This window comes from Oratosquilla oratoria, chromosome 19, assembly GCF_046742065.1.
Source record: "Oratosquilla oratoria isolate Oo_2021 chromosome 19, ASM4674206v1, whole genome shotgun sequence".
NCBI lineage: Eukaryota > Metazoa > Arthropoda > Malacostraca > Stomatopoda > Squillidae > Oratosquilla > Oratosquilla oratoria.
In genome coordinates this window covers 22,349,050-22,368,359 of record NC_134795.1, presented here as the reverse complement: position 1 = coordinate 22,368,359, position 19,310 = coordinate 22,349,050, and the positions used below count along the sequence as shown (strand labels likewise).

At 40.9% G+C, this 19,310-nt stretch overlaps 1 protein-coding gene across 1 annotated transcript in view; it reads right to left on the bottom strand.

Moving 5' to 3' along the window:
* The window catches only part of LOC143035795 (juvenile hormone esterase-like), a 19,896-nt gene extending 1,096 nt beyond the window's left edge, over positions 1-18,800 (bottom strand). Inside the window, exons 1-11 of the mRNA XM_076202761.1 lie at positions 18,663-18,800; positions 16,977-17,198; positions 13,042-13,194; positions 12,286-12,430; positions 9,849-10,034; positions 5,939-6,132; positions 5,586-5,727; positions 4,874-5,049; positions 1,685-1,829; positions 1,216-1,342; positions 988-1,102 (exon numbers count right to left, since the gene is read on the bottom strand). Coding sequence (XP_076058876.1) covers positions 988-1,102; positions 1,216-1,342; positions 1,685-1,829; positions 4,874-5,049; positions 5,586-5,727; positions 5,939-6,132; positions 9,849-10,034; positions 12,286-12,430; positions 13,042-13,194; positions 16,977-17,198; positions 18,663-18,683 — 1,626 coding nt within the window. The 5' untranslated portion in view covers positions 18,684-18,800. The remainder of the gene's footprint in view (positions 1-987; positions 1,103-1,215; positions 1,343-1,684; positions 1,830-4,873; positions 5,050-5,585; positions 5,728-5,938; positions 6,133-9,848; positions 10,035-12,285; positions 12,431-13,041; positions 13,195-16,976; positions 17,199-18,662) is intronic.
* Positions 18,801-19,310: the final 510 nt, after the last annotated feature.

Here is a 19,310-nt window from a genome sequence, read left to right as displayed (position 1 = left end):
ACTACGAGCATAGCTCCCCTTCCCGTAAAATACAACTAGGTAAATACACACATAGAAGTCGATCACAAGTCCATCATATAACCTAATGTCCTGGTGAATCTCACTCGCACACTGAATCAATGCAAGTGTGTGTGCCCTCTCCTTCAATCACTGTGATAAAGATATACTATGATTGATCAAACTGATCGCAATAGCAATACCAGGGTATTCGAATACAAAGAATTTGTTAAATACTCGTATGACCATATTAACTCTTTCATCATTAATCAAGATCGGGAAGAAAACTGAACGAATGCTTTGGACAGCGTTACCATCATCCAAATAGTAGACACACCCAATCGTTTCGTTATTAGTAAAATTGTAGAATCAATGCATATCTGTAAAACTAAGGGTTTGTCACAAGGTTCATATCAGACCCACTGAACTTAGATTGAGTCAAATGATGTGTCCCACAAAGAACTACTCGCATCAGAAAATTCATACTATTGCTTTTTGTTTAATCAAAAGCTAGAAATTAAACCATTTCAGAGCCTTTGAATTATTTCAGTGTACTACAAACATCCAACAACAATGAATGAAAAAAATAATCAGTATATAGATAAACAAGTAAATGAAATACACTCCACATATATACTGGCAGATTTTACACCAAACAAAAACCTCTGATACGAAATATGTCACCCTGATCAGACAACACAGACTACTTTTCTTCTGTAATATTTCACAAGCTTTATACACAAGAAACTTAAACTAACATTTATACTTTTACCAATTATGATTAAATCTAGATTGTATAATATATGTGTGTGTGTTCGTGCGCGTGTTTGAGTGGGGGTGTATATAAAATGTAATCAGATAATTGCACCCACTGTATGAAATTTGATGCATTTAAAGACTTTTTATGGTGAACGTCAGTCAGTTTTATTGAGCAAAGGGGAAGCAATCATTTGGTGTATACATGACTGTTGATCGAATAATGGAACTTACCTCTTTCCGGATGACATCCTCCATATGTGGTTTAGGACCGAGAACGAGCTGTCTGAAAGACTGTTCTTTGACAGACTCCCACTTGAAGCCCAGTGAGTCATCAGGAGTGGGATTGCTGCAGGTGTGAAGGTGTGATGTTATCAAAATTAATGAAATGATATTAGAAAAATTATAATTATGATTTAAATCATCACCTTCTCCAAAAGTATAACTGCAGAAAAGCCCTACCCTGTTTCGGCAAAGTTCGCCCAAAGAGCAGTTATGAGATCCCTAAGGGCGAGATCATCTTCTCTCTCAAGAGTCTTGAAGCGACCTCCTTCAAACAGGTAAATTAGGTCATCAGCGTGAGTAATCCCTGCAAATATTTTATTCATCTATTTTGTGATAGAATCATTGACAAAATTATGAATATATGGTGGTTTCAATCTAATTCTATACGGATTGAAAACGACATGTCCTTGCATCTCATGAGAGCTTAGAAGTAAATAAATGAAGTCTTTTTCCATTTATTGGCCTGATTCAAATAAGTAAGCCATGAAGGCGATGGTATCATTTGAACATACAAATAACTAAGGCCTATAAAACAAGTACACCAACAGAACAGTTTATACAATATATTCTTTTAAGTTTCTAATAGTATTTGGAATTTGGGATTATTTTGATCTATGATAACTGAAGTTTCACAAGTCGCACGTACATCTTTTAGACATTTCAGTACCAAAGACGTCACCTAGGGAATGCTTGCTTCTGTGCTTTATTTCATAGGTATAGACGGGGTGGTGTCGACTGTGGACGAGTGCCGTTACATCTTGACCAACCACGAAAGCCATATCAGAAAAAATCTGGAAAGCATCTTCATATCATATAAAGCTAAATTTGAGGACATAAACCAAAACACAATTATATCTAAATTCATATTATTCATATGTCTGATTTAATTTAATGTAATCGTTGGTAATTCCAAACAAGTATACACTCTGGTGTTCACCCCGCTGAGATTAAAAAAAGAGAACGACAAATACACTGTTTCGTGACATAACGTTCCTAAAAATTGGTTGTCCAACTTGATGATAAAGTTTGTAGTTTCCACTAGTCTACCATATATGATTCACTTTCCTCATCCTTGCCATCTATACGTTGTAGAGCATTTGTAGTTATGTGAAGACGAGGAAGTGGAGGGAAATAGGAGACTGGAATAGCCTTGGTTGGAGTACAAGTAACATGCGGCGCGACTGTGTATTATTCGTGTGTTTCTTTGAGATCTCTTGGTGGTTTGACTGACCCTTAAATCTACACTTGATAATACTATCTGGTCTCTGGGTTCTCCATTTCATGGGTCTACGTGGGCAAAGCAGGCCAAGGGCCGGATACTTACTTGAGAGAGTACAAAGTGGACCAGCAACGCCACCGCAAGAGCAATATGATGGTGACTCTTGTAAATGGAGTGGGACACCCATTTGACTATGGACGGTTGAGCATAATAGCATAAAACATGGACCAAAGGATACTATGAGGTGGTAACAATCTAGAGAACTAAGTACATTAATCAGAAGCGTGGAGATGATGCAGATTTATGGACATGACGGGTGGCGTAACCGATCAGGGGTAAACTTAGTCTATTTGAGCTGCAGCACGAGGAGAAATGGTCTCAACGGACAACAGAAGCCAGCCCCAGAGAGCTCAATTTGGAAAGATACTGTAATATAACCAACCACTGGCAAGATGCCAATTCATGAAGAATAACAGCGGCTTCCAGTTCTATGGCAGGACCAACCAGGAGCGGAAGAGGGCAAAGACCCTCAATGTTACTGGGCGAAGAGTTCAGTCGGCGGATTTAGGGGCCATTCTAACCAAAAGCCAATCATCATAGCAGCAGAACAATCACGAACATTCCTCTTAAGGCCTATATAGCTATATACCACGAGCTTTTCCCCCTTATAAGGAGGGTAGCAAGTCAGAGTCACGTACCTATTCCCATGTTTGCACTCCCCTCCATCACCCATTCCACCCCTCCCATCACAGCTCCTCATGGATGACGGGTCATCCCTACATCCCGCCAATTGCCCTGGGTGAAACGCTATGCAGCGAGACAAAGTACATCCACAACAAGGACACTTCTCTTAATCGGCGACCCCATCTCCGTCCCCTCATCCAGAAAAAGAGAAGACGGGGAGAAATCCCTTCGGGGTGCGTCAAAATATCATTCATACATAAACACCTCTTACCCACCAGCCTCCACCCATCCCTTCCTTGCATAACAGTATTATCTATACACATTCATTTTCCAGTCATCCCTATCTGCTTTCTTCTCCATTCTTTGCTCAACAGACATTTCCTTCATGCTCAACGCTACATTCACTCATCCATCCATCTCATCCTCGGTCGTCCCCTCAAGTTCACTCCCTCCTCCCTACCCTACCTTCCACTCCTCTTTTACTAATATTTCACCACTCATTCTTTACATGTGTCCAAACCTCTCAAGGTAAATGGTATAAACATCCAAGTGAGAGACCATGCCTGTGTGCTGGGTACATTGGACACTGACTTTCGCAGAGAAGGAGCGAGAAATTAGGCTGTACTGGAAAGGCTTAAGCCCTTCAAAATCGCTACATTCTCCACCAAACGTCGGGTGTACTTAGCTTTCTTCAGGCCGCTCCAGTGCCACTCCCCGGAATTGAGCCAGATGACATGTCCCACAAATAACTACGACCACCAGAAAACTTAGAATGCCGCAATCTAATTCGTCACGGGCTCGCGATGGAATAATTTCAGAACTTCTGTGTCTCTACACCTACAGGGTGTCAATACCGGTCCACTCAACCAACGTAAACACAAACTACACATGAAACACCTATAGAAACTGCACAGCAAACACAAACACCTCATTCAACAAATCACACTCATACCTCACCCTACAGGTTATTTGTCAACTGCCCCTATCCCCCCGTGTGGTATACACGAGAAATCGTGTATAGCCATGTCATTATCACCCAACATATTCTTTATGAATCTTTTTTTTTCCGTCTTCTACTCTGTTCGCTCTCTGTCATACACCGTGGGGAGAAGGCAGAATACAGCGGGAAATTAATTCGACTCATTTCTTGTAGGAAAGATACACACACTTCCCAATGACAAAACCATACCCATATGAACAGACATCTACACAAAATTTTTCTTCGACTAAAAATCACTTCCTTTCCGACTCTCATTACAGATCTTTTAATTTTAATTCGCCTTTCACTAAGAAAAAAAACCTGTATTTCTACTTTTCTCTACAATTACGTCCCAGACCATTTTCATCGTTTTTTGGTTTATATTAATGCCTAAGGCCTAAGTCTCCAGTACATGTCTCCTGATCTACGGCACAAGCCCTAGCAAATACCCCTAAAATACATTCAGTGGCAATAGGTCTTCTTTATACACGTTTACCATTTCATTTTCTTACAGACTTCTATTTCCCTCCCACAGAAACCGATTCCACGCGAGCGGGTGGCCTTTTCTAGGTAGTCCGTAGTCCACAGTCCACCACAGCACCAAATCTTGAGAAAACCGTAGATCGAAACCAGTCAGATTTTTTTTTTTTTTTTTTTAGTCTCGTGTTTTCCTCTCCTTTTTACCTATACTTTTCTGTAAAAAGATTGTCGAGATTTTTGAGCTACACATAGTTAATTGTGATGACTATTTTAGTGTTACATGACTTGTTATCGGTGTTTTCTATTCTTTGGGAAAGGCCAAATCAAGACTGATTGCTAGAGGTCAGACGGACAGAATTGGTGATAACATTCAACAATGTATTCCCACTAGAGAATCTGTATATACTTTTCTTTGTCAATTCAAATCCAGTTTTTACGTTGCTATGGCCCTCGATGGCATGACCAAAGATTACCTGTGTGACCATGTCGGCGTTGTCCTCGCTGATGTTGTAACCACCGATAAAATGGTCGAAGGTCTCACGGACCTGGCTCTCCACATGGTTGGGATCTCCCACTATTCCCGCTATCAAGCCTGCCATAACGATGTCGGAGGAGATCCTTTGTCTCATCGTGTCGCTGCTGTAAATTTCTGAATGAAGGTTATTAAGTCTTAGGAATCTGTGCTTACACAAGGATGAGTGAATCAGAATAGATTAGGGTTTGTGCGATTGGTTGTAGTCAAAGTAATGGTGCTTCTACTGCTAATAGTTCTGGTAGTCTTACTAATGCTAATAGTTAAGTGATAATTATAATGGTTACATCAAGTTTCATGACTGGAAACCCGCAGGCCCTCTGTGGCTGGTAACAATCCCCGCCCTCTCCTATTGAAGTCTCAAGGGAAAAAAGTTTGGAGTGTTGCCCTGTGACTCTTTGACGTCCGTCTCACAGGAAGACCAGCCACCACCTCTAACTGCTCTATATCAGTCGTAGGTCCTTGAGGCGAGGGTTTATTTCAGTTGTGGACGTCCGAAAAATACCGAAAACCGCAAACGTGCAAGTATTCATTCTCAGCCTGATTTATAGCTTAAAGGCATTTCCCCATTGGTCACCAGATGAACATTTTTGGGAAAAATTATTCATCGACGAATAGATCAAAATATACTGAACATAAATGCAAGAACTTACCGTTAGTAATAAACGCTCCTTCATGTTCCATTACTCCAGATATCGTCGGGACTTTGGTGAAACGGCCTGAAGATAGAAGGACATCAGGTTCATCTGGGAGGTAGGACCCGTCGACCCGAGGAACCATGACCATAGGATAAGACTAAAAAAAAAAAAAAAAAAAAAAAAGGATAAAAAAACACAAAGAACGCACATTTACACAAAAATACACACACTACGCGCGCGCGAGCACACACACACACACACGCACACACACACACACACAAACACACACACACACACACACAAATAGTCAAATACACACACTCTCACACACAGAAAACACACACAAGCACATCAACGTGCGTACTTACAAACATGTTCGCTGTTGTTTCCACAATGGTGTGTGCTGGTACATTTTGCAAACACTCGAGCAGCTCATGGCTTCCTTGGTGCACGGGGCACTGTAGGGCACCGCCAAGTTCATACGCCACTTTTTGGAAGTCTGTGAATGTGCGACCTAAGGCCAGAATGGTTCCAGACTGCAGCAACGCTCTCGAAAACAAACCTGAAGAAAACAAAATATTCAGCATGTGTCAGCTCTAGCTGGGGTAAAGAATGAACAACAAAAGAAGTGTGAATACGAAGAGGAAGAAGGAACTCTTGGCCAAGAAAGGGGATTGGAAATTAAGGAGGGTGGTGGTGGGGGATATCTATGTGTGTATATAAATCAAACATGTGTATACGTCTGAATGTTAATACATGTGACTGTTTTTTTGTGTTTATATGTCTTCTTTGAATGCGTGTATGAGAATGCGTGAGCGCGTATGTGGCTGTATATATGTGTGTGTGTGAGTGAGTGTGTGTGTGTTTGTGTGTGTGTGTGTGTGTGTGTGTGTGTGTGTGTGTGTGTGTGTGTGTGTGTGTGTGTGTGTGTGTGTGTGTGTGTGTGTGTGTGTGTGTGTGTGTGTGTGTGTGTGTGTGTGTGTGTGTGTGTGTGTGTGTGTGTGTGTGTGTGTGTGTGTTTGTATGTGTGTGCACGCGTATGCCTGCGTGCATGTATTTGCTTAATTCCTTGCGCTCATGTGTGCCTGTATTATATTAGTTACATTATATAAGAGAGGAGAATTTTATAATCTATCCTGGCAGTCCCTTAGTCTTCTTTGAAATGGTTGACGTTGATACTTTTCAGGATTCACCTCCTATCACTATAGCTTCTGTGCTACAGTATCCACAGGTGAGTGACACGGCTCACTTGGCTTCCAAATTTGCAACGTTGGTAGGTAAGACTGATTTTCCTAATGAGACACCTCGTCTCATTGAGCTGTTAGTGACCCACCGTCAGGCTTTGGCTTTGCCTGGTGATCCATTAGGATTTACAGATCGTGTGGTTCATAGGATTGATCTTCAACCAGGTGTTCATCCTGTTTACATTCTCTCTTATAGGTTGCCTCACTCTCGTCGGCTTGTTGGACAGTCCTTGGTTGACGACATGTTACGTGAAGGCATTGTACTAATGTCTCACTCGGAGTGGAACTCACCCCTCCCTCTGGTGCCTAAGAAGGATGAATCTTTTCGTCCTGTTATTGATTACAGGCGAGTTGGCGAGGTCACTATTCTTGACCAATATCCTTTGGCTGTACTAGGTGACCTTTTTCAGTCCATTTGCACTGGTAATACGGTGTTCACCACATTAGACTTGAAAGCGGGTTTTTGACAGATACCCCTGGAGGAGTAGTCTCGTAAAATCACGACCTTCTCTACTCCCAATGGACATCATGAATGGTTTCGTTGCCATATGGATGATTTGATCTTAGTTTCCTAGGGTGTGGAGACCCGCTTCATTAAGTTGTCCATGGTCTTGCAACGGCTTGCTGATGCTGGATTGAAACTCAATTTTCCCAAGTGTTTTTTTTTTTTTCAATTCCTAGGTCGTGTTGTTGACAAACATGGTATTCACACTACTGATGATAAAGTCAAAACGGTTAAGGACTTCCCTATACCTAACTTAGAATGCACGTTCCTTCCTTGGCCTGGCAGAGTACTTTCGTGCATTTATTAGGAATTTTGCTTCAACTGCTTTCCCACTAACACGTCTCCTCAAGAAGAATACTTCCTTCCAATGGTGTGATGTTCACCAGGAAAGTTTTAATTCCTTGAAACTTGCACTTACTGAAGCCACTGTGTTGGCATTCCCAGACTATACGTTTTCCTTTACTATTTGTACAGATGCTTCTGGTACAGGTATTGGAGCTGTACTTATGCAGCAAGTAGGTGGTTGTAGACCCCATGTTCTTGCATATGCAAGTCGCATTCTTAACAAGCCTGAGTCTCGTTACCCTGTCACTCATCTGGAGACCTTGGCAGTGGTGTGGGCTTTAAAGCATTTTCGTGATATAATTTTTGGATATCCTGTTACCGTCTACACGGACTACACTGCTGTCACTCAGCTTTTCCAAAGCAATAATTTAACAGGTCGCCTAACCAGATGGTTTCTCACGATTGAAGAATTTAACCCAACCCTTAAACATATTCCAGGGCGTGCAAGCAACTTTGCTGATGCACTTTCACGTAATATCCTTCTCGCCCTATTCAGACTATGGCTATAGACCTTTTACAACTGCCTCGTATTACTCAAGGTTCTGTGTATGTCCTTGTGTGTGTGGACCACTTTAGTCGTTTTGTAATATTGGCTCCCTTACGTAACAAGTCTGCTCCAGTAATAGCCCATCTTTTAGTTTCTCATGTTTTTTGTCCATACACTACTCCTTCAGTGCTCCTTAGTGATAATAGGTCGGAATTTAGGAATGAGGTTTTAGCGAGCATTCGGGAGCGTTACGGCATCACGCAAAGATTCGTGACTGTTTACCATCCCGCATCCAATGGTCTTGTGGAGAGGACGAACAGGAAATTTTTAGACATACTCAAGCACGTTGCTAGTAACCTTCATGAATCTTGGGAGGATTGGCCTCTCCATATCAGTGCTTGTATTAACAGCACCAAAAATGTCTCTACAGGCAAGACGCCTCATTATGTTATCTATGGAGTAGAAAAACGACTCCCTTATGATGTGCTTGATAGTCCTCGTCCCCTTCACAAAATTGATGACTATGGCCAACTCCAAAATCACACTTTACATTCTATTTATAGTTCAGTTAGAAGTCAACTTGATATTTCTAAGGCCAAGATGGTAAAGCACCAGCATCTACGGGCTAAGCCTGTTAGAATTAGCATTGCACTGGGGATCATTTGTATAAAACCATGCCTGACCTCCAATCTAAGCTTATTTGTAGATTTGTAGGTCCCTTTTTCGTAACGGAACAATTCCATCCTAATAAGTTCAGGATCTTTGATCCTTCACAAGGACTGAGCGAGGTGTTACACGCGGATAGGCTTAAAGTTACAAAAGTGCCTATCCCTGCATTTACCCGGCCTCCCCCAATGCCCCCTGTACAAACTATGCCTTGTATATTCCCTCATTATTATAATCTTTGGTCAAGGGGTCCTGTATCTACCTAAACTGTATTTCTGTATTGCTTATGATGAATTCATGATGTCTTATATTCTGTGTGATGTTTACCATTTTTGTATCCCTTTTTAGTCATAATGTGTAACTATTATCTAGCTCTTGAGTGTAATGTCTTGAATTGCATTTTGTAATGTTTAGCTATTATCATGTCCCGGCCTCCGGTAATTGCTGTGATTTTCTTGTGTTTGTGGTGACACATAACATTCCTTGTGTGTTGTACATACATAATTCCAATATTTTATTTATTTATTATTATATATCTAATATATTATTGTGAGAACAGTGTTCATTTAAGCGCGTATGTTTTTCCCGCCAAGTCTGAGCTAGTTGGCGTGGCTTGGCATCGGATTCAGTCTAGGTTCGGCTTACAAAGCAACCGAACGCTTGTTTTTTGTAGTGCTTTATCCCATTGTAAATAATACAGCATTTTGCATTGTTGATTTGGTTTCATTGGCCACCCCGGTACGCACCGCTTATGTGTACACATACGCACACGGCGCGTTTACACATATAAACACACATGTAGTTGTATGCATATACACACACGCCGCATGAACACACACAAACGCATACACACATTCCACATATAGGCATACTCGCATGCACATGTACACACACATATGCACGTTGACACACATACGCGCGCAAAGGTAAACAGGTAATAGAAAGATAGATGCGTTTGCATGTATATGTGTATATAAGCCTGTGAGTGAGGCTGTATGATGGAGTGGAAGTAAGTGTGGACAACAGCTCACCCTTGGCCTCGGGGACAAACATCTGGTAGTGAGCGCTGACACCTCCAGCACTGATGCCGAAGAGGGCCACCTTGTTGGGGTCGCCGCCGAAGAAGCCGATGTTTTGCTGGATCCACCGCAGGGCCAGCGTCTGATCCTTCAACCCGAAGTTACCCGGAATGACCGAGTCTTCCGTGGAAAGAAAGCCTAAAAGAATAAAAACAGTGAGTGGTCAGGTTGACATTTTTATTTTTCTGAACGCAGGAGAGTGTGAAATTACCTCAAGAAGTAATGAGATTCCCTCTCCAGTGTGGTTAATATTCCTGGCGTGTATCCATATGTAATACGAGTAGTTGGCCTGTCGCACTGTATTGTGGACAGACAGTTCTCGTGTAAGTGGGGAACCTTGAGAAACCAAGGAATGTTCTCTTCTGCTTCCCACCACACAAACTGAAGGCCCATAGGGGGATTCCCGCCTTCACCTAGACACGTGCTGGGGAAAAAACCTGGTTGGAGACACAGCAGAAGGCTTCGATGTCAGACTGTGCTTATCGAGGAAAAGCCTGTTAGTTTGGTTTTGTTTGTTTATGAGGGAGCATCTTGTCTATGTCTATCGAGAGTAGGGCTGAAAGGGTGCAAGCATCCGTAAAATGGTAAAAGAATAAGCCCACACCCACACCCACCTAACGTCAACACTCTGGCACCCTCGCTGTGCCCACCAGGGTCCACTTGAACAACTGTAGACGCTCGTGCTCGGACCCTGAGGTACAAAATTGAGACTATGAACTATAGACTACCTAGGAGAGACCACCCGCTTGCGCAGGATCAATTTTTGTTGGAGGTAAAGAGATGTCTATAGGACAATTAAATGATAGTTGTACTGCCGTTGAACACTTTAAGGGGCTGTCGCATCGTCCTGACAAAATTATAGTTCACACTGGAGAAGGAACATATCGTGACCTCAGAACGAGTCGCACCATAGTCTTCGCACGTTGCCTTTAAGGAACCTACTGTAATAATCAGTGCAGAAGTAGTCATTACAGCCTCACAACTCAGGTGGACAGGGTATGTCAGGAGTATGTCAAACTCACGCATGCCCATGATGGTGTTCTATGGAGAGCTCGTAGATGGAAAAAGAAACCAAAGAGGACAAATGCTTTGCTACTAGGACGTTTTGAAAAGCCACATAAAGACCAGCCAGATTAAACACAACACCTAGGAGAAAGAGGTTGGGGACAAGAAGAAGTTGTGACAAAATATCAAGGGATCCATCACAGCTGTAGAAAGAAAAAAAAAAAAACTCACGAGTTCTACTAACAACGACACGGTTTCAATGTAGCTTATATGTACGTTTTTTCCGCTCAAAGTCAGGACTAATGGCCTACAGATGAGCTTAGCAATGAGGAGAAAAAGAAAAAAAAAAATCATATCCTTCACACCGCAGTCATCATTGAAACTGATGGACTGCCGATGATAATGGTGACTGATGACAAATGATCGACCATGTTTAGTGCTGACAGCCTCTCCTATAGCTACATCCTATGGCAACAACCAGGGTCTTTAGATATTTTTTCTGCTAGTAGATGGAAGAAGAAACCAAAGAGGTCAGAAGCTTTGCTACAAGGACGTTCTGAAAAAAAAAAAACATAAAGACCAGCCAGATTAAACGCAACACCTAGAAGAAAGAGACTGAGGACAGGAAGAAGCGACGACAAAATATCAAAGGATCTAATGCAGTTGTAGAGACGAAACTTCACGAGTCCTACCTTAAGAAGCACGAAGCTCGTCACACTACCAACAACGATATAGTTTCAGTGTAGCCAGTGTAGCCTATGTGTATGTTTTTGTCGCTCAAAGGTAGGACTAATGGCCCACAGATTAGCTTGGCAATGAGGAGAAAAAGAAAAAACCTATCCTTCACGCCGCAGTTATCATCAAAACCGATGGACTGCCGATGATAATGATGACTGTTGACAAATGATCGATCATGTTTAGTGCTGACAATCTTTCCTATAGTTGCTTCCTATGACAACAACCAGGGTTTTTAGCTATTTTTTCTGCTCAGTAGTATTAACTTACATACTTAGAACTCTGCCATATGAATGGTGTTAACCAGTACTATGCCGGTCCCAAGCCCGGACAAAAGAGGAGGGTTGCTGTGACAGGTCTAGCAAACCGGCAGTGTAAAACATTTTTTGCTCGAGAAACGCATAGGCAGCCTCGGAACAGACGGATACATAAGTTGAGGACCCAGAAAGAAAATGGACAAAGGACCAGAAGTGAAAGAAAAAGAGACCTACGAGGATAGAGACGCATGGAGAAGTCTAGTGAAGAGCTGCCGCTGACAGGATTATTCCTACCAGGCGTAGGGTGTGAGTATGAACTTAGGGTCAGTATAGCACATATAATGATTGAATATTGTCAATAGATATACTTTACAAACGTCTTCATAACACACCCAGAGTTCCTACTCGGTACTGTGGTACAACGAGGAGGACATCACGGTCGAGGAGGACGTTGGGAACGTACTCGTCGGCTCGCCCTGCAAAAAACCCGCCTCCGTAGATGTGGACCAACACCGGAAGCTTGGCGTGCAGGTCCACCTGGTAAGGAGGAAGTCTAGATCAACCAGGGATTCTAATACAATGAGCTGATAAGTGATTTTGGTCACCAGGTGATTTCATTCAAGTGATAAGAGCTCCACGGCCTGGCCTGGAAGGACTTTTGGAAATAATCTTAAAGAATCCGCTTGCGCCAAGCTAAATTCTATTTTTTTCTTAGTTTATCTTTTTTTCTTCTTCTTCTTTTTAGAGATAACGACAGGCGATTGTATTCAGCCGAGAGGACCTCCTCCCTTCCCATTCCACCCTCACTTCCAGGGCTTCAGTGTGACCACCAACAGAAGTGAACACCAAGAGCTTCCCTCGGCTGAACGAATTAACTCGCCGATAGCCACAGAAAGAGAAGAAGCAACTTCGGGTCCTGAAGAATAACAGAGAAAGTGACTTTGATTGCTCGACTGCTAAGGGCCTCCTTCACTCATCCAAAAGCAAGGCGTCTTGACAACAGCCATAATGAATATAAATCTCGAAAATAAGATTGTCTAATGTATGATTATACAAGCGCTTAACAATTTTACTGTCTTTAAAAGAAAAAAATTAAACGCTAACGCAATTAAGGATATAAAACCTCTACCTTTATGCCTTTGACTTGCCTTAGGAGTGTAGACGTTGATGTAGAGACAGTCTTCACTTCCCTCAATGTTCTTATCTGGGGATATAAGACTATTCAAGGACTGTTGGATACACCTCGGAGGGTCACTGGAGGCATCCAAAACTCCATCCCACTCTACGGCTGGCTCAGGGTCCTGTGCGCAAAATATATATACGGTATACATACACAGATACGTACATACATACTTATGTACATGCGTACGTACACACATACATATATGTATACATATTGTCACGCCCTTACATGAAAAAAGGTACTTTAGACTTTTGTCACACCTTTATGTGAATAAAATGTACTCGCATTATTAGACTTTTAATGACTAGTCATGTCATTCATTATCATATGTAATATATGTTTCTCACCTAAAACCTATTTTGTATAAGGTATTTACGCGACTTCACTGTTGCTATGCTCTTCAAATCGTTGTTCTGATGATGTCAGGAATTCAAAACATATTCAACAACGACGGGAGGAGTGAGCTCGCCCGTTGATTGGTCCCCACGTAAACTGCCATACGTATTGGTATGTAGAAAACGTTATAGACGACTATGTAAGGCAAACCGGATGATATCGAGACACGAAGGAGAGAAAACTAAGAGCAGAGACAGTACAAGAAGAAATAAGGGAAGAAGAGAGAGACAAGCAGAGAAGCTAATGCCCACTGGTTATCTGAAAACTACACAGAATTTCTCTACATCGTTAATTACAATTCAACTAAACAAGTACTTAGGATCTCCTTGATTTCACTAACCAGTACCGAAGTACCGAAACTAGTGAACTGATAGCTTCCACGTGAAGTGCAAGCCTCTCCCAGAGTTATTACGGATATCTTCTAAACAATTACTAGACGAAATTTAAGTATGGTTCAACACACTCTCTGTTATTTCTCCAGTACGGAACACCAACCAATCACCTAAGTGTTCCCCAATAACAATGGTTCCATCGATATCGCAAATGCTTTTACAAAGGCGGAGCATGCCGACAGGAGACCTTTTGATCCATATCTAGGTCGGATGCGAAAAAAAAATCATATTAATAATAAAACAATAAATAAAAACTATAATAATGTAAATAACAAATAAATGCATAGGTATAGTTAAATAATAAACAAACAGGTAAATAGTAAATAATAATAAATTGACATATAACTAATAATAAATGAAAATCAGACAGACAAATGATGACAAAACAAAAGCAAATAATATAAGATAAATTATAATCATTACAGCATCTTACTTAGGTATTTATCTAACTGATTCTTAAAGCTTCGAACTGAACTACATTGCACTACCTGTGCAGGAAGTTTATTCCATTCATTTACTACACGGTTGGCAAAGTTGTTTCTACCTACTTCCAAATTGAATCTATTTCCGGACAGTTTGAGACCATTGTTTCTTGTCTGATTCTCATTCAATGTGAAAATTTTGTCACTTTTGATGTTGTCAATTCCCTTTAAAATCTTAAAGACCTGTATCAAGTCACCTCTGAGTCTACGCTTTTTTAGGGAAAACAGATTCATGTGTTTTAGTCGATTTTCGTATGATTTATTTTTGATATTTGGAATCAGTTTTGTGGCTCGCCGTTGTACTTTTTCCAGTCTGTCAATGTCTTTAATGAGATTCGGTGACCATACAGAAACAGCATATTCCAAATGTGGACGAACTAACGATTTATATAGCTTGTTAATGAGTGATGGACTTTTGAAATCAAAAGATCGCGCAATCAGTCCCAGAATCTTATTTGCTTTCTCAGAGGCTGAAATACACTGCTTGGATGATTTGAGGTCGTTACTGATAATTACACCGAGATCTTTTTCACTATCCACTTTTGTTAACGAATTACCAAATAACTTGTAATCGTACTTACTGTTATTTTTACCTATGTGCATTACCTTGCATTTACTTGTGTTAAATTTCATTAGCCACTTTTCAGACCATTGCTGTAATTGATCTAAATCTTGTTGAATATCTAATTGGTTTGAGTGATCATTTGCCACTCCGCACAGTTTTGTATCATCAGCAAATTTGGAAACAGTCGATTTTAGTCCATGGTCTATATCATTTATATATACTATGAATAGAAGTGGCCCAAGAACGGAACCCTGAGGAACTCCATTTAAAACAACTCTCTGTTTTCGACCATTCAACCAATTACTAGTCCAACCTAATAGGCTACCACTTATTCCATGCAAAGCTAATTTAGTAAGTAGTCTTTCGTGTGGGACGGTATCAAAAGCTTTTGCAAAGTCTAGATATATTAAGTCTATATTGTTTCTTTTGTCATAATTCGAGATAACTGTGTTGTAGAATTCTAGTAAGTTAGTCACGCAAGAACGTTTCCGTCTGAAACCATGCTGGCTATCATTTATCAAACGGTTACTTTCTAAATGATGTTCGATAGCATCTCTGATGATAGTTTCCATTATTTTTCCTACGATTGAAGTCAAACTTATAGGCCTATAGTTATTTGGTTTCTTTTTGTCACCTTTTTTGAATATGGGAGTAACGTTAGCTAGCTTCCATTCTCTTGGGACATCTCCGGATATGATGGATTTCTTGAAAATATATTCTAATGGAACAACAATCTCATTTTTTATTTCCTTTAAGATTCTTGGATGCCAACCGTCAGGCCCTGGTGTTTTATTAACTTTGAGTTTGTCTATACACCTTTTAATTTTTTCTTTTGTTATATTTACGTAGTGAGTAAGTTTACCCCAGACTTTTCACAGGTTTCAGTTTGGAATTCACTTTGAGGTGTTTCGTTTACGAATACCGAGCTAAAATAATTGTTTAAGATATTACACATTCCTTCATTTGAATATTCAAGTTGACCGTCCGCAGATAATAGTGGACCAATGTGATTCCTAACAACCTTCTTATCTCTAATGTAACTATAGAATTCTTTGGGATTCTCTTTGGATTTATCAGCGATTTTCATTTCGTATTGTCGTTTTGTCGTTTTAACTAGAAGAATTCCCTACTTCTAGAGGTCATTGCACATCTGGGTTCCCAAACTACCTTTTCTTCCTAGAAAGCATCGTAGACTCGTTCTAGACGATTTTACGTTGGCGCGTCTTCTACCTTAACAAGACACTTTAGTCCACATCTCTAGGTCCTGGGTACAAAGCCTGCGCAAAATTAAGCAACCTGGTAAGCTGTTTAAATAACCATTTATGATTTATGTGATACATTTTGATGCTTTGATGAAATCTTAAGAATTTCATTTGCTTATATCTAACCTATGCATTACACTATTTTTTCGTTCCATGTAAATATATGCTGTTTGTGTTTTTTTCTACAATCGTAAACAATCATTAATTCTAACGAATAATTTGACTGCCCTACCTGAGATTCTCTAAAAACCCCTTGAGCAAACTGCTCAAGGCCTACACTTTTTTTGTGTCACGATATAGCCTAACACTTAGGTGTGTCGTGACACATACATGCTTATATGCATACATACATACATACATACATATATACAAACATACATACATACATATATAGTACATACATACATACATACATACATACATAAATACATACATACATATATCATGTATATGTACATACATACATATATACATACATACATACATACATACATACATACATACATACATACACACATATATACATACATCATTACATGTATAAATACAGCATTAATACCTACATACATTTACAAGTAAAGATATATCCAGCATATGCACACCTACAGTGTTTTATTTCCAAACAGCACAATATTGAAGCCCACCCTATTATTTTGAGTGAAACCCGTGCACCACACAAAACATCTTTGCCTTTATTCTAATTTTCTCCTCACGTTTACCAGGAATATGCGACATCTTTCCGTGCCGTTGTGCTGACTGAATAGGAAGAGAAAGTGGACCAAGCTCCATTTTTCCTGTCCTACCTTAAACCTGAGATCTGCAACAGGTGGTTTGGCGAAGGGGATTTTCCTGAAGGTATAAATGGTCCGTCCTTTCAAAGTGGTTTCCCGGAGACCAGAGAGTCGCCCCTGGGGAATGCTCAGCTCAATCCGTCCGTGAGCCTCAGCTGTGGCTCCTTCTACCACCACAACCACCACCATCACTGCTGCCACCGCCACCGCTACCACGAATCGCATCACGGTGACCTGGAAATCAGAGGCTCACATGTACCCCTTGCATATTAATTGTTCTTTTTTTTTTTTTTTTGTCTGTAATAGATCACTTCAACGCGAAGCGTCACGCGTCTCTCGGTCTCCGACCTTCCCACCTTCTTTACCTTCCCAGTGGGGCGTGGAGGCAGTGGGTTGGGGGCTGAGGTCCGTGGACTCTAAGTTGATTGGAGGACTTTCCCATCACATTAGAACCCAAATACCAAAAGCTACACACTTCCTCTAGCCTCTTTTCTTTCAGACGTACATCCAACTTACTGCCTCCTCTACCCTTGTACGGTAGGAGAGAGGCCAAACGCAGAGTATGGAATCCAATATATTTAACGTTTCGCCCAGCAGGGCTTCTTCAGAAATAACACAGTTGAGAAACATCTTATTCCTTATATAGCCCGAGCTTGCGGGCGAAACGTTAAATATATTAGATACCATACTCTGCGTTTGGCCTCTCTCCTACAGTGCTGTTGCAGTCGTTGCTGCTTTTACTCTCTACCCTTGTACCTTATCTCCTTGCTGTTACTCTCATTTACTTTCAACTTGTTTCCTATCTCATTACTTTCCAAACTCCGTCATCAATTTCCTTAATTCCTCCTCTGACCCTGCCACAAGCACAATGTCGTCAGCATACAACAGCTCCCTCACCTCCTTTTCTCCAATTTTTCAACAATCTTTAGTCCCCTCCCAATTACCCTCGCCATTACTTCCCGCACTACCTAGTCCACGCACACATTGAACAACCATCACCTTGCTTTTACTCTCATTTTCAACTTTTTCCTATCTTATACCTTTCCAAACTCCGTCAGCAATTCCCTTTATTCCTCCTCTGACCCCGCCACAAGCGCAGTATCCTCAGCATACAACAACTGGCTCACCTTCTTTTCTCTATTTTTCCAACAATCTCTAATCCCCTCACAATTACTCTCGCCGTTAAATCTTGCACTACCCCGTCCATGCACACATTGAATGGGACATGACACAGCCCTGACACATTCCCACCCTCACCTCAAACCACTCGTTCTCTCCATTTACCATTGCAACACAGACTCCACCGCTCCTGCCCCAGACTCAATTATTAACTAATATTACGTTCGTGAGTGAATATGAATCCTTTGGGATGTAGTAGCCGGTGCATGTGTGTGTTTGCGCATAGTTATGCGAGTGCCTTGTTGTATGCATATGTGTGTAAATGTGTACGTTTTATTTTTTTTATTATTATTATTATTTTTTTCTCTTAGACCGGGCAAGTCTCCTGACTTCTAAAGACGGGAGGGGTTGGTCCAGCTACCTCCACACATCTACAATGGATGAACTCTTCCCAAACCTCTTCATCCACTAGCAAGAGAATCGGAGACATTTTCTCTTCCTATAACCGCGCAAATTGTCTGCATAAGTAAAATCATGCTGATGAGAATGTAAAGAGTAACCAAATTTACTTTTACTTACCTTTGAGAGCCAAAATTGCATGCAAAGGAGGGAGACAGAGACAGAGGTGATCGTGCTTCACAAGGAAGATTCTCAGCAGTGGGATGGGCCTCACTTATATTGGTCATATCTTGGTGTTGTCGGGCGATCACGATATGACTTATCATGGGGCTTTATTACCCGATGCATTGTAAATGGATGAAAGTCTTTATGATCTGGAACACCTTGAATGTAAATTAGTGTCGGCTCGAAGCTAAAATTAGTAAGGGTGCTGATTAAGAAAATATAGATACCTTGTTTTAATATTGTGTAGAGCAATATATATATATATATATATATATATATATATATATATATATATATATATATATACAGTATATATCAAATGTATACATACGCTTGGCAAAATCCTATGCAAAATATATAGTATACGATATCAAACAACAAAACACACTGATTAAGAAAAATTAGATATGGTTTAACGTCACACACTCCCCCCTATCGGGAGGCTAGGACGGTGCCCCTCACAGAGGACTTCGTAGCGTGGAATTTAATGAACCATGCCCTTGGTTCAACTTCGCTGGTGGCAGGATTCGAACCGCCCTCACCTCGACCTTCGCCGCAAGTAACGACGCCCTAACCCGCTCAGCCAGCGGGTTAGATACCTTG